General features: G+C 45.4%; 1 protein-coding gene across 6 annotated transcripts in view; it reads right to left on the reverse strand.

The window, feature by feature from the left end:
- Positions 1-12,691, reverse strand: part of RALGAPB (Ral GTPase activating protein non-catalytic subunit beta) — a 186,997-nt gene that overhangs the window by 61,165 nt on the left and 113,141 nt on the right. For all 6 annotated transcript variants that reach the window (XM_073606330.1, XM_073606329.1, XM_073606332.1 and 3 more), the window contains 3 exons: positions 11,392-11,506; positions 11,133-11,277; positions 6,906-6,970 (listed from right to left, as the gene is read on the reverse strand). In XM_073606330.1, the coding sequence (XP_073462431.1) occupies positions 6,906-6,970; positions 11,133-11,277; positions 11,392-11,506 (325 nt within the window). The remainder of the gene's footprint in view (positions 1-6,905; positions 6,971-11,132; positions 11,278-11,391; positions 11,507-12,691) is intronic.

A 12,691-nucleotide genomic window follows, 5' to 3' on the forward strand; every position in this document is an offset into this window, starting at 1 on the left:
AGATGGACAGCTTTCCAGCTGACGATCCACCGACTTACTGAGTCATGAGAATAGACCACTGGCCAGAACTTGCCCAGTATGCTATTGAGTTGTTGGGCTGCCCTGCATCCAGCGTGCTTTCAGAACGGGCATTTAGTGCTGCAGGAGGTTAGTTACTGATCATAGAGCGCGTCTATCCACAGACTCCGTGGACCGTTTGACTTTTATAAAAATGAATCAGTCCTGGATTACCAGCTATGAAGCCCCTGATGCTGTTGTCACCAATTAAGTCTTTTTGGGATGTGGAATCTCTGCAGGACTTCAAGGCTGCCTAGCTTTGAGGGTGTTCAATCATTTTATATGGATGAATGTTTTTGGTATAGGTTTCATGGGCACAATTAACACCCAAAGACCAATTTTTCAGCACCTGCTCGACAGGTGCATATCATTGCAATCTTTTGCAGCAAGGCCAATTCTTGTTTTTATATAGAGTACCTCTATAGGGTTACAGTGGGAAGGCACCAACACCCAAAGACCAATTTTCACGCACCTGTTACTTCTATCCAAAGTCAAAGTGACACCAGAATGTATCCAAAAAATCTCGAATCTTGTTCACAGTGCACTACATTGTGGCCTCATCATACACACTGGGTCCCCAGCTGTCGCTGAGCAAAATAAAAGACGCTTGCAGGGAAAATGTTATTTTTTCGGGCTTTATAAATTCAATTATTGCTTGAGTGGATTCTAGACATGGTACAGATCTGCCACTTTACAGGTAGACTAAGGAGACCCCCCAGGCACTATATTAGAAGGAATTTTACATTTTTATGCTTTCACTTAAAAAAAATAGGATTTTTTTTTATAACAGCTTACCTGTAAAATCCTTTTCTTTTGATGTACATCACGGGACACAGAGCCTCAGTAATTACTGATGTGTTATATGGGTATCACAAGGTGATTGGACACTGGCCACACCCTAGACAGGAAGTTCAACCCCCTATATAACCCCTCCCCTTACTGGGGATACCTCAGTTTTGTAGCGAAGCAATATAAGTGTATTAGAAGAGGGGCGGGACCTCTGTATCCCGTGATGTACATCAAAAGAAAAGGATTTTACAGGTAAGCGGTTATAAAAAATCCTATTTTCTTTCTCGTACATCACAGGACACAGAGCCTCAGTAATTACTGATGGGATGTCCCAGAGCAATGCTATTTGAGGGGAGGGGACCACACAACATAGGGTGTAATCAGACCTGAGGACCTCATACTGCTGCCTGCAGCACACTACGCCCAAAGGCGATATCCTCATGCCTTCCCACATCCACCTGATAAAATCTGGTGAATGTATGGACTGAAGACCAGGTTGCGGCCTTGCAGATTTGAGCCATAGAGGCCCGGTGATGCACCGCCCAAGAGGCACTTATCGCCCTTGTGGAGTGTGCCCTGATTTGAAAAGGTGGAATTTTTTTGTTTCGTAAGCCTGAATAATCATTTGTCGAATCCATTTTGAAAGGGTAGACTTTGATGCTGCCTGCCCTCTATTGGGACCTTTTGGTAGTATGAACAAAACATCCGTTTTGCGAACTTGAGCAGTTGCTTCCAGATAGGCCTTGACTGCCCTTACTACATCCAAAGAATGTAGTGACCTTTCTTCCGTAGAACAGGGATTTGGAAAAAAGGAAGGCAGAACAATATCTTGGTTTAGATGGAAATCTGAAACCACCTTTGGTAGAAAGCTAGGATGAGGGCGCAATACCACTCTATCCTTATGCATGATCAAATAGGGCTCTTTACAGGAAAGGGCTGCTAATTTTGATACTCTTCTAGCAGAAGAAATGGCTACCAGGAAAATTAACTTTCTTGTCAACAAGACCAAGGGAATCTGACGTATAGGTACAAAAGGCTGTTTCTGTAAAACTGACAGAACCAAATTCAAGTCCCAGGGATTTAGGGGTGCCTTAACCGGAGGATTAAGACGTGTCACCCCCAGCATAAAGCTTCGGACCAAAGAATGTGAAGCAATTGGCCGTTGAAATAATACTGATAAGGCCGAGACCTGGCCCTTGATGGTACTCAAGGCCAGTTTCATCTCTAATCCTATTTGTAGAAAGTCACGTCGCTTCACACCAGGATACATAAGTCTTCCAAACTCTATGATAAATCACTCTAGAAGCTGGCTTCCTTGCATTGATTAAGGTAGAGATCACAGGACCTGAAAGCCCACGACTCTTTAGAAAGTGGGTTTCAATAGCCAAACCATCAAATTTAGTGTTTGTAAGGCAGGATGGAACACTGGACCTTGAGATAACAGGTCTGGACGTGACAGTAGGGTCCACGGGGAACCCACTGTCAGTCTTACTATTTCTGCATATCAGGCTCTTCTGGGCCACCAGAAGTACGGACTTCTTTTCCTGCCGGATCCTGCGAAGGAGCCGTGGTAGTAGCATAATAGGAGGAAACGCATAAACCAGTGAGAACTGATGCCACGGAATCACCAACGCATCCGTCTCGCATGCAAGAGGATCCCTTGTTCTTGCCACAAACTTGTCGACCTTTTTGTTGACCCTGGATGCAAAGAGATCTACATCTGGTACCCCCCATCTTTGGCATATGGCCCAAAAGACATTGGGGTGAAGAGACCATTCCCCCGGGACTAACTGCTGGCGACTCAAATAGTCCGCCTGCCAGTTCTCTATCCCTGGAATGAAAACTGCCGATATGCATGGCACATGCTTTTCTGCCCAGACTAAAATCTGGTTCACTTCTCTCTGAGCTGCACGACTCCTGGTGCCTCCTTGATGATTGATATAAGCCACTGCTGTGACATTGTCGGACTGGATCCTGACAGGGAAACCCTGTAGCCTGAGAGTCCAGGCCTTTAGGGCTAGATACGGCGCACGGATTTCCAGAATGTTGATGGGTAAGGTCTTCTCGATTTCGGACCATTCCCACTGGACCGCAGACTGTCCCAGAACTGCTCCCCAACCCGAAAGACTGGCATCCGTTGTTACCACTGTCCAGGTAACCGGTAAAAAGGATTTCCCTTTCTGCAGGCTTTTGGGTATTAACCACCAACTGAGGCTCTGACGCACTGTAGGAGACAGACGCATCGGAAAATCTAATGCCTGTACCTTCTTGTTCCAAGCAGACAGGATACTTTTTGCAGCAGTCTTGAATGAAACTGAGCATAGGGAACTGCTTTGAATGAAGCCACCATCTTTCCCAGCAGCCTCATACAAAGAGGGACAGAAGGACCCTTTTTGGTCCTGACTACCTGAATCAGCTCTCTTAAGGTACTGATCTTTGCCTGAGGTAAAAATACCTTCTCTTGGCTTGTATCTATGACCAGGCCCAAATACTCTAGTCTTCTTACTGGTTTTAAGAAAGACTTTTCTAGGTTGAGAATTCAACCTAGGTATTCCAAATAGTTGACTGTGGTCACCAAGTTCCGGCTCAAGCAGGCCGGTCTATCAAGAGCAGGTTGTCTAGGTATGCTATGACAGTTATACCTTGGGCCCTTAATCTGGCCAGAGGAGGAGCCAAGATCTTTGTAAACACCCGAGGTGCAGTGGCTAGCCTGAAAGGCAGGGCTACAAACTGAAAATGGCGTTTTTCTATTTCGAAACGCAAGTACTTTTGATGAGCATCTCCATTTGGTTTTCGAACCGTGAAAAGGTTGGAATAAAATCCCAATCCCTGTTCTTCCATGGGAACCACCACGATGACCTTTTGCGACAATAGTCGCTCCAATGCTAGAAGGAGCGACTGCTTTTTCTCTGGATCTCTGGGTACATTTGATCTGAGGAAACGAGGAGAAGGGAATTCTTGGAACTCCAGTTTGTAACCTACAGTTACCGTGGAGATTACCCATCTGTACTGGAAATCCTCCTGCCAGAGCTTTGAGAACTGTAGCAGTCTTCCCCCCACGCGAGCGAGCGGGGGCACTCCTTCATAAAGAGGCTTTAGCGTCTTGTCTAGTAGGCTTCTTCCCCCAGGACTTCTTTTGTCCCTGGGGTCGACTCTGAAATTTATTTCTTGAACCTGACGGAGGAGGCCATCGCGACTGCCTGGAGGCTGATGCTCCTGGCACTGGGGAAAGAGCCCTTTTAAAAGAGGGACGCTTACTCCTTTTCTTAACAGGTAAGAGAGTGCTTTTCCCACTAGAGATCTTTTGGATGTAGTTGTCCAAATCCTCTCCAAACAGCCTAGCACCACGAAATGGAAATCCAGCCAGAAGCTTCTTACATGGTGCTTCGGCTGACCAATTTTTTAACCATAAGATTCTGCGCATATGTACCAACCCAAGCGAAAGGCGAGAGGTTTGGATAATAGAATCTCTGATAGCGTCAAAAGCAAAACATAAGGCCGCTGGAAGGTTGGCCAACCCCCGGGCCTGCTGTTCAGGTAGAACTTTGAGGACCTGTTTAACATGGTCTCTCAAGTATTGACAGACCCCGATCGCTGCTACTACAGGTTGAGCTACTGAACCGCTAAGGAAAAAATATTTTTTAACAGGGATTCCATCTTTTTATCAATTGGATCCCTAAGCATCTAAGCATTGTCGACAGGACAAGTCAGACTTTTATTTACAGAGGAAATGGCGGCATCAACTGTCGGTATACCCCACATTTTTCTAAACTTTTCTTCCATAGGATAAAGTGTTGAAAACTTTTTAGGCGGAAAAAAACATTTATCTGGGTGATCCCACTCAGAATAAATGAGCTTTTCTAGTAAATTATGAACAGGAAAAGCATGTGTTGTTTGAGGAGGCTTCAGTGAACCCAAAGAAGAAGAGGAAGGTTCTTTAACTGACTCAGATACGGGCAACTTAAATGTGGAACGGACCAACCCAGCAAGGATCTGTACTAACACCTTCTCACCCTGAGAAGCTGATGAGGGTCCCTCTCCACTTGATTCCTCAGAAGAGGAATCATCAGTCCCATCCCGATCCTCCGAAAGGGATTCCTCTCCTTTTTCCCCAGAGTTCCTCTGCTTGAGGGTCCTGGGTAACAGGGTAGAGTGAAGACGCAATTAAGGCCATTAGTCTTTTCTCTAGTCCATTAATGGTTGAGTTAAAAACCTTTCTGCGTAATGTATACAGTGGCTGAAGTGCCAGAAGCAGATGCAGCCCCTGACCTCGACGGCTCACCCTGTCCAGCCATCCCAGATCCTTCAGGGGGGGGAAGGTGCTGCAGAAGGGGGGTCCTCAGAGCCCGAGGGAGATCCCCTAGAGCCTTTGGTCTTTGGGGTATTCGTACCTCTTCTATCCATAGTGCAAAGCAACAAGGTGGAGGTATCACACAAATGAAACACTGACTGCTGAGCGATGTAGTACAGCAACTGCCGCTGCTACCAATGCCCAGTCTAGTGTTTCTAAGTAAATGCTGCCTGGGAGAATGCCTGCATCCCACCTTACATGCGACCGTCAGCTCTGTGTCCCTCCATAGGCTGTGTGCATCTGAAAAGTGTGCTCTTTATAGCCTGTGCTGCCGGCGATGTTGGCATCTAAGCACGCTGGACGTCGCGCTAATGCTCCACCCCCCCTCCTCCGAGAACTGCTCCCACCCCCCCTCGGTTTTTTCAAAAACGTGCGCTTTCCCTTGCGAGCCGATCCTCCGGGACAAGCATGGAGGGGAGGCTGGGGTGGAGGAGGAAAGGAGAGGGGCTGGCAGATGAGGAACCTGCCAATAGTAATGGCGGCGGCGGTGGCGCAATATACTACCGCTTTTCAGGCCACCCCGGCCCCCCTAAACCTCGGGGGGAATATCCCTGAGAAAAGAGCCCCCCATCCCATCCTACCTGGAGCTCGGCTGGAGGAGCTGTACAGTGTGGACCCTGAGACAAACAGATCAAGCATGAGAAGGTATGTGCTCATGGCAGCCCCCGGTGGCGACAATAGGCATAGCATACATTTACTTAAAGGAGAAACCTACTAGAATTAAAAAATTCTGAGGAATCTCCCTTACCTTATCCAGCTGCAGGGTTCTGTTATACAGACCCAATCTTCACCTCTCACGGTGGGCTCCGTTTGGAAAACCTTCAGAGACAGGGGCCCCCTAGAAAAGGAGGATCCGCAGTTCTGAGCCCGTAAAGCACCCCGCCAGGGATATGGCTAGAAAAACCAAATACTGGATCCCGGGGTCCAGCTCTCTAAAAAGAGAAGCGTTACAGGTAAGACCTCGTTTCTTCGGACACAAGGCCCAGGTACCATCCAATTCGGCCTAGAAAGGACACCTTGAAATGGATCCGGTTCGCATGGCTTGCCCCAGTATAGGATATTCCTTTTGGAGCTCAGCACAGCACATCTTTACACGTGACCAACACCTAAGACACTGGCGAAAAAACTGAGGTATCCCCAGTAAGGGGAGGGGTTATATAGGGGGTTGAACTTCCTGTCTAGGGTGTGGCCAGTGTCCAATCACCTTGTGATACCCATATAACCCATCAGTAATTACTGAGGCTCTGTGTCCCGTTATGTACGAGAAAGAAAAATAAATAAATCACTGCTCATTTAAATATACCGTTTTTCACACACACTATTTTTTATTGATACGTGCCCCCAAGTCAGGACCCGGACCCCTATAACTAATGTATGCCCAATTACTTGCATATAAGCCTTCAAAATGAGCACTTGATTTTTCACTTTTGGGTCCTATTGACTTTAATGGGGTTGGATATTTGGGTCTGAACTTTCGCGGTGTTCGAAAGATCTGGTGTGAACTGAACAGGGAACTATGGCCCATCCCTAGTCAGCACATCAGAGCCCATAAAATCTTCAAAAACCAAACAAGGATTCTAATCCTTCTCTACTCTATCCAATACTAAAAAGGTTTCAGCTGGACACTTATCTCAAATTAAGACATACTTCAACTACATTCACAGATTTTGAAAAAAAGAAACATTCTATATGAACAAAGCTTTCTTACCATCTCCACCTGATTTCCAGTAGCTTCTAAAAATGCGCTGTCTTGAACAATGTTCAGCATTGCACCTAAAGCAAAAATTTGAAAAAAAACAATGAAGTTGAGTTATTAAAATACACACTTAGTCATTCCTAACCTAACATGAGAGATTCTACAGGGGACATGGTATTAACTGCAACATCCTAAAGTCACTCCGGGCATAAACCAAAAACCAAAAGAAGGAATGCCAGACCATATTCAAAACAGCTTTAATCCCTTTCCCCTCTCACATCTGTTCCTCCTTATAGACCAGAGCAATTTTTACATTTCTGCTATGGACCTGTTTATTTGACAATACAATTTGTCATTACTAAAGATAACAAGGTAATGCATACTGTATATATTAAAGGGCAAACAAGGGTTTCTTTTCATGACATTGTCTTGCAACAATTATTTTTTTCCCCCCTGCAATCCTAATGCCGCGTACATACGGTCGGATTTTCCGACGGGAAATGTTCGATGGGAGCTTGTTGTTGGAAATTCCGACCGTGTGTAGGCTCCATCGGACACTTTCCGTTGGAATTTCCGACAAACAAAATTTGAGATCTGGATCTCAAATTTTCAGACAACAAAATCCGTTGTCGTAAATTCTGATCGTGTGTACACAATTCCGACGCACAAAGTTCCATGCATGCTCGGAATTAAGCAGAAGAGCCACACTGGCTATTGAACTTAATTTTTCTCAGCTCGTCGTACATGTTGCACGTCACCGCGTTCTAGCAATCGGAATTTCCGACAAGATTTGTGCGACCGTGTGTATGCAAGACAAGTTTGAGCCAACATCTGTCGGAAAAAAAAACATGGATTTTGTTATCGGAATGTGTGTTAGTTTAGTAATCAATGTTGAAAAAAGGAGAGGTGTGGAGGCGCCAACTGTGGTAGCTTGTTTATGCAAAAATAAAAGTTAGTGTAACAATTACAGGCCTGTACTATCCCTGCATCATCCCCAACACTAGCCTGGACGTTTGCCGTGCATCAGTGACGTCATTTCCGCTTCCGCGCTCCAGAGTGGTCAGCGTGGAGCGTTCCATACACTGGATGCAGGGGTTCAGCCTGTGTACAGACTCCACACCCAGACGCCTGAAGGAATGAACTCCGAGCCGGAAACAAGATAACAGCACATCCCAGGACACTTCCCATCTCAAAGAAACCACCCTGCAAACCAGTAAGTGTAATTGTTACACTAACTTTTATTTTTGCATAAACAAGCTACCACAGTTGGCGCCTCCACACCCCTCCTTTTTTCAACATTGATTATCAACAGAGGTAATGGCCACCCTCTGAGGATGGCTGCCTCCTCATTCTGGAATTTACCTGCCTTATTTTAATGTGCTATTATAGCTACCATTGTACTATTTACCTTAGACATCACATGTTGCGGAGCGCCGGAAACCCCCTCCTTTTTTGTGAGTTTAGTAATGAATAGTGTTACTGCACATCAAATGAACAAACTTTATTCTGTAATTTGTCTTGTTAAACCACTTGCCAACTGTGCTATAGCGGATTGACAGCTACACCGTAACCAGACAGTTCTGGGAGGCCGTTATATTTTCAAAATTTTCTGTCTTTTTTTCGTTTATTTAGAAAAAAAAGTGATGATTAAATACCACCAAAAGAAAGCTTTATTTGTGTGAAAAAAAAATGATAAAAATTTTGTTTGGGTACAGTGTTGCATGACCACGCAATTGTCAAAGTGTGACAGTGCTGGAAGCTGAAAATTGGCCTGGGCAGGAAGGGGGTAAAATTGCCCAGTAGACAAGTGGTTAAAATGAAACAAATTATGATTCTGGTACAAAGCATTAAAAAGTTATTTACAAATGAAATAAAGTATTTTTTTTTTTTTCAATTTTGCGTTTTTTAATGGGAAATGTGTAAATATATGTTTGATATGTAAAAATATTAAACAAAACACAGAAAAAAAGTTTAAATATTTATAGTTAATAAAATAGGAGTCAATTAGGGCTGATTAGAGCAAGCTAAGGGTTAACATGGGGTTAAACAGAGAAACTTTTTTTTTTTTTTTTAAGTTTTTTTTTTTTAACTGTCTGGTTAATCCCTTTGATCTGCAGATCAATGAACAGAAGGATACAAATGTAACAAATGTATGTTACTTTGTATATTCATGTTTTGTTTATAAACACTGATTCAGGCTGGGTTCACACATATGCGATGCGGGAATCAGCACGAAACCTGTGAGGGTTCCCGCATCGCAAGTCTCTCGCAGGGAGTTCACACTGCCCTATGTGAATTGCTGCAGGTGTCAGTACAAAGTTAATGAGACCCCTAGATCGGTTCGCAGATTGCAGTGCGAACTGTAAATTGGTGCGGGAATCTGATCTCATAGGTGTGAACACCCATGCGATCCGATTCCAGCGTGGTCCAAAAATAGGGTCCTGCACCATTTTGGTCCGAACGCGATGCAAATTCAGCCATACAATCTGCATGGTTGAATTTGCATCGCACAGACATCGCATATGGATCTGCACAGCAATGAGGTGTGCATCACATGCGATGTCTGACATCGCAGTAGTGTGAACCCAGCCTCAGACTGCTTTTTTGACAGTTTGAGCTGCCAACTTTTTTGCCGAGTATACTGTAATGCCGACTAGGATTAATCGCAGCTGAGAAGTACAACATACTTGGAGGGGGAGAGGTCCCAGAAGGAGTGCAAAGACACTAGATGTGCTACATACGTCCTGTGTACAATGATTACTTTTTCTGGGCGTGTGTAGCACATCCAATTTATCAGCGTATAACACGCCCCCTAACTTTAAGAGGGAAGTTTCAGGATTTTTTCTTTCCACAGACCCCATGCACAGTACACAGCCCCCTTTCCCTAAACAGTTCACAGCCCCCTTTCTCTACCGAGCCCCCTTTCCCTACACAGTGCACAGCCCCCTTTCCCTGCACATCACACAGCTCCCTTTTCCTGCACATCACACAGCCCCCTTTCATTATAAAGCCCCCCTGCATTCCCAGGAGACCCCCAGCTTCCTGGGGCAGCATTGTCAGCATACTCTAAAGTGGAGAAAACATCACTGTCAGCTCCTTCTCATACACCGCTCCTCCTGTGTCACTGTCATTGTAAATCAAAGCTTGTAAATACCTCAATTAATGCCGCTCTTTCATGGACCCAGTCTTGTGACCTCTGTCCTCTGCTGTTTCATTGACAGCCACATGACAGCTCTCCTCCTCTAATCAAAAGCTACACTCAAGCAGGAGGCGAAGCGGGAGGAGGAAAGTGGCCAAAAAGAGCGGCGTTTATTGAAGTATTTAGAGGCTTCCATTTACATTGAGAGTGACACAGGAGGAGCGGTTTATGAGAAAGTGCTGGGACCGATGTTTTCTCAACTTTAAACTATGCTGGCAGCACTGTCCCAGGGCCAGGAGAGACGGGGCAGCTGGCCTGACACCCCCCTTTAATAGGGTGCACCCAGGGCGGACCGCCCGATCAAACCCCCCCCCCCCCCCACCCGTTGGTAAAAAAAAAAAAAATATATCGTCGTATATCACGCAGGCACCGTTTACCCTCTGCTTTCAGGGGAAAAAAGGGCAGGTTACAGGCTGATAAATACGGTAGTTTTTGATTAACCAAACTTCCGATCTCAGGGGTAAAACAGGGAAGCAGATGGTTCAGTATGAATTATATCACATATTTGGACTACTGAAAGGACATCTGGAAGAATTGCACTATTTATTTATTTATTTTTTGCTTACATGGTTTAAATTTGTGGATATTTGAACAGATTAATATGTATGAGCTATAGCACATGCCCACAGCAATAGGGACACGAAGAGGTTTGATTTTATTATTATTTCACACCCATTTGTGAAGGTTCTGTTTGGTATAAGTTGTTATAATTTACACAATTTAAGGGAATAGGTGCAGCAACATAATAGTTTGGTTTTTAGGGAAGCAGATAAATCTCAAGTCAGCTGACCTGTTGCAGCCGTTTTCACTGGCATAGTCCTGTGCCATTAGCATGTTCTACATAGTTTACTGGTCCAAGCTGGAAATCACTGAAATAGACACTTGCTACTCCAGTGATCTGCACGTACTTCCAGAGCCCATACTGAGTGACCAGTCTGATGCATTCTGAACACAGGAGGGTCAGCTGTAGGCCGACCTATAACATAGGTATTTTTTCCATTAAACATGTGAATCTTGTAAATCACAGAGCTATAACTCACCCAATATCATCTGCGTGTTGTTGGGATCTGTCTCGGTTTGCAGGGCTCCTATGAGGATATTGACCAGTCTGAGCTTTAACGACAGGAAGGTAACAGGCTTGTCACTGCCGGAGTCATCATTACTAAATTTACCTTCTAACAAAACCTGCGAATGAATAATGAGAAAAATTCAAATTAAATAAATTTGGTTTTATTTTGCCACTTGTGACAAGAAACGGACAAAAAAAAAAAAAAACATAAAAAATATTCAGTTTATTACCTCCGATTTCACAGTCCCAAAATGGTGTGGCAAAGGCAGCAGGGACAGTAGGATGTGAATACTAGATCTCCTTAGTTCTGTGGGGTTTACATAGCTTTTAAATTTTGACAGCTCTCTGTAAGAGACAAGAGATAAATGCAAAAGAAATAGAAAATTAAGTATTTCACACTACAAACATAAAAGACAAGGTGGCATGCTGCATTCGAAACTCAGACAATGGAAGACTGTAGAGCACAAGTCATAAGTTACCTACAGTACCTGATCGCGAGATTGTGTTTCCAGCACGATACCATCACGCTTGATCTCTGCATCATGGTACAGTGTATGTCGCGCTGGCTCACTCATCAGGAAAGGAAAACTTTGTTTTCCTTCCGCGATGAGTGACAGGCAGTGCTGACAGCTGTCTGGTATGAATCCTGAGGGGGAACGCCGCGCCAAATTTTAAATGAAAAAAAACGGTGTGGGTCCCCCCCCCCCCCAAGGAGCATACCAGGCCCTTAGGTCTGGTATGGATTGTAAGGGGAACCCCCTACGCCGAAAAATCGCCGTGGGGGTCCCCTCAAAATCCATACCAGACCCTTATCCGAGCACGCAGCCTGGCCGGCCAGGAAAGGGGGTGGGGACGAGCGAGCGCCCCCCCCCCCCCGAGCCGTACCAGGCCGCATGCCCTCAACATGGGGGGGGGTGGGTGCCCCAAAGCACCTTGTCCCCATGTTGATGAGGACAAGGGCCTCTTCCCGACAACCCTGGCCGTTGGTTGTCGGGGTCTGCGGGCGGGGGGCTTATCGGAATCCGGGAGCCCCCTTTAATAAGGGGGCCCCCAGATCCCGGCCCCCCACCCTGTGTGAATGAGTATGGGGTACATGGTACCCCTACCCATTCACCTAGGGAAAAGTGTCAATAGGGGGTTCCCCTTACAATCCATACCAGACCTAAGGGCCTGGTATGCTCGGGGGGGGAACCCACGCCGGTTTTTTCATTTAAAATTTGGCGCGGCGTCCCCCTCAGGATTCATACCAGACAGCTGTCAGCACTGCCTGTCACTCATCGCGGAAGGAAAACATCTCTGCGCTGGCTCCTGCAACGGAGCTTGCAGGTGTCAAATCTCGCCGAGAAATGCGGCGAGATTGACACAATATCGCGGTCACCTACTGTATAAGGGCTCAAGCATATGGGGCTTAAAAACACCACTTATACAGGCATTCGGTGTTTTTGTTTTAAACACACCACTATGTTAGCCTATGTGGCCATGCGTTTAAAGGCATATTTAAAAGGGCGTTTACAGGCAAAAAAAAAAAAA

The sequence above is a fragment of the Aquarana catesbeiana genome, linkage group LG12 (assembly GCF_042186555.1).
Source record: "Aquarana catesbeiana isolate 2022-GZ linkage group LG12, ASM4218655v1, whole genome shotgun sequence".
Classification (NCBI taxonomy): domain Eukaryota; kingdom Metazoa; phylum Chordata; class Amphibia; order Anura; family Ranidae; genus Aquarana; species Aquarana catesbeiana.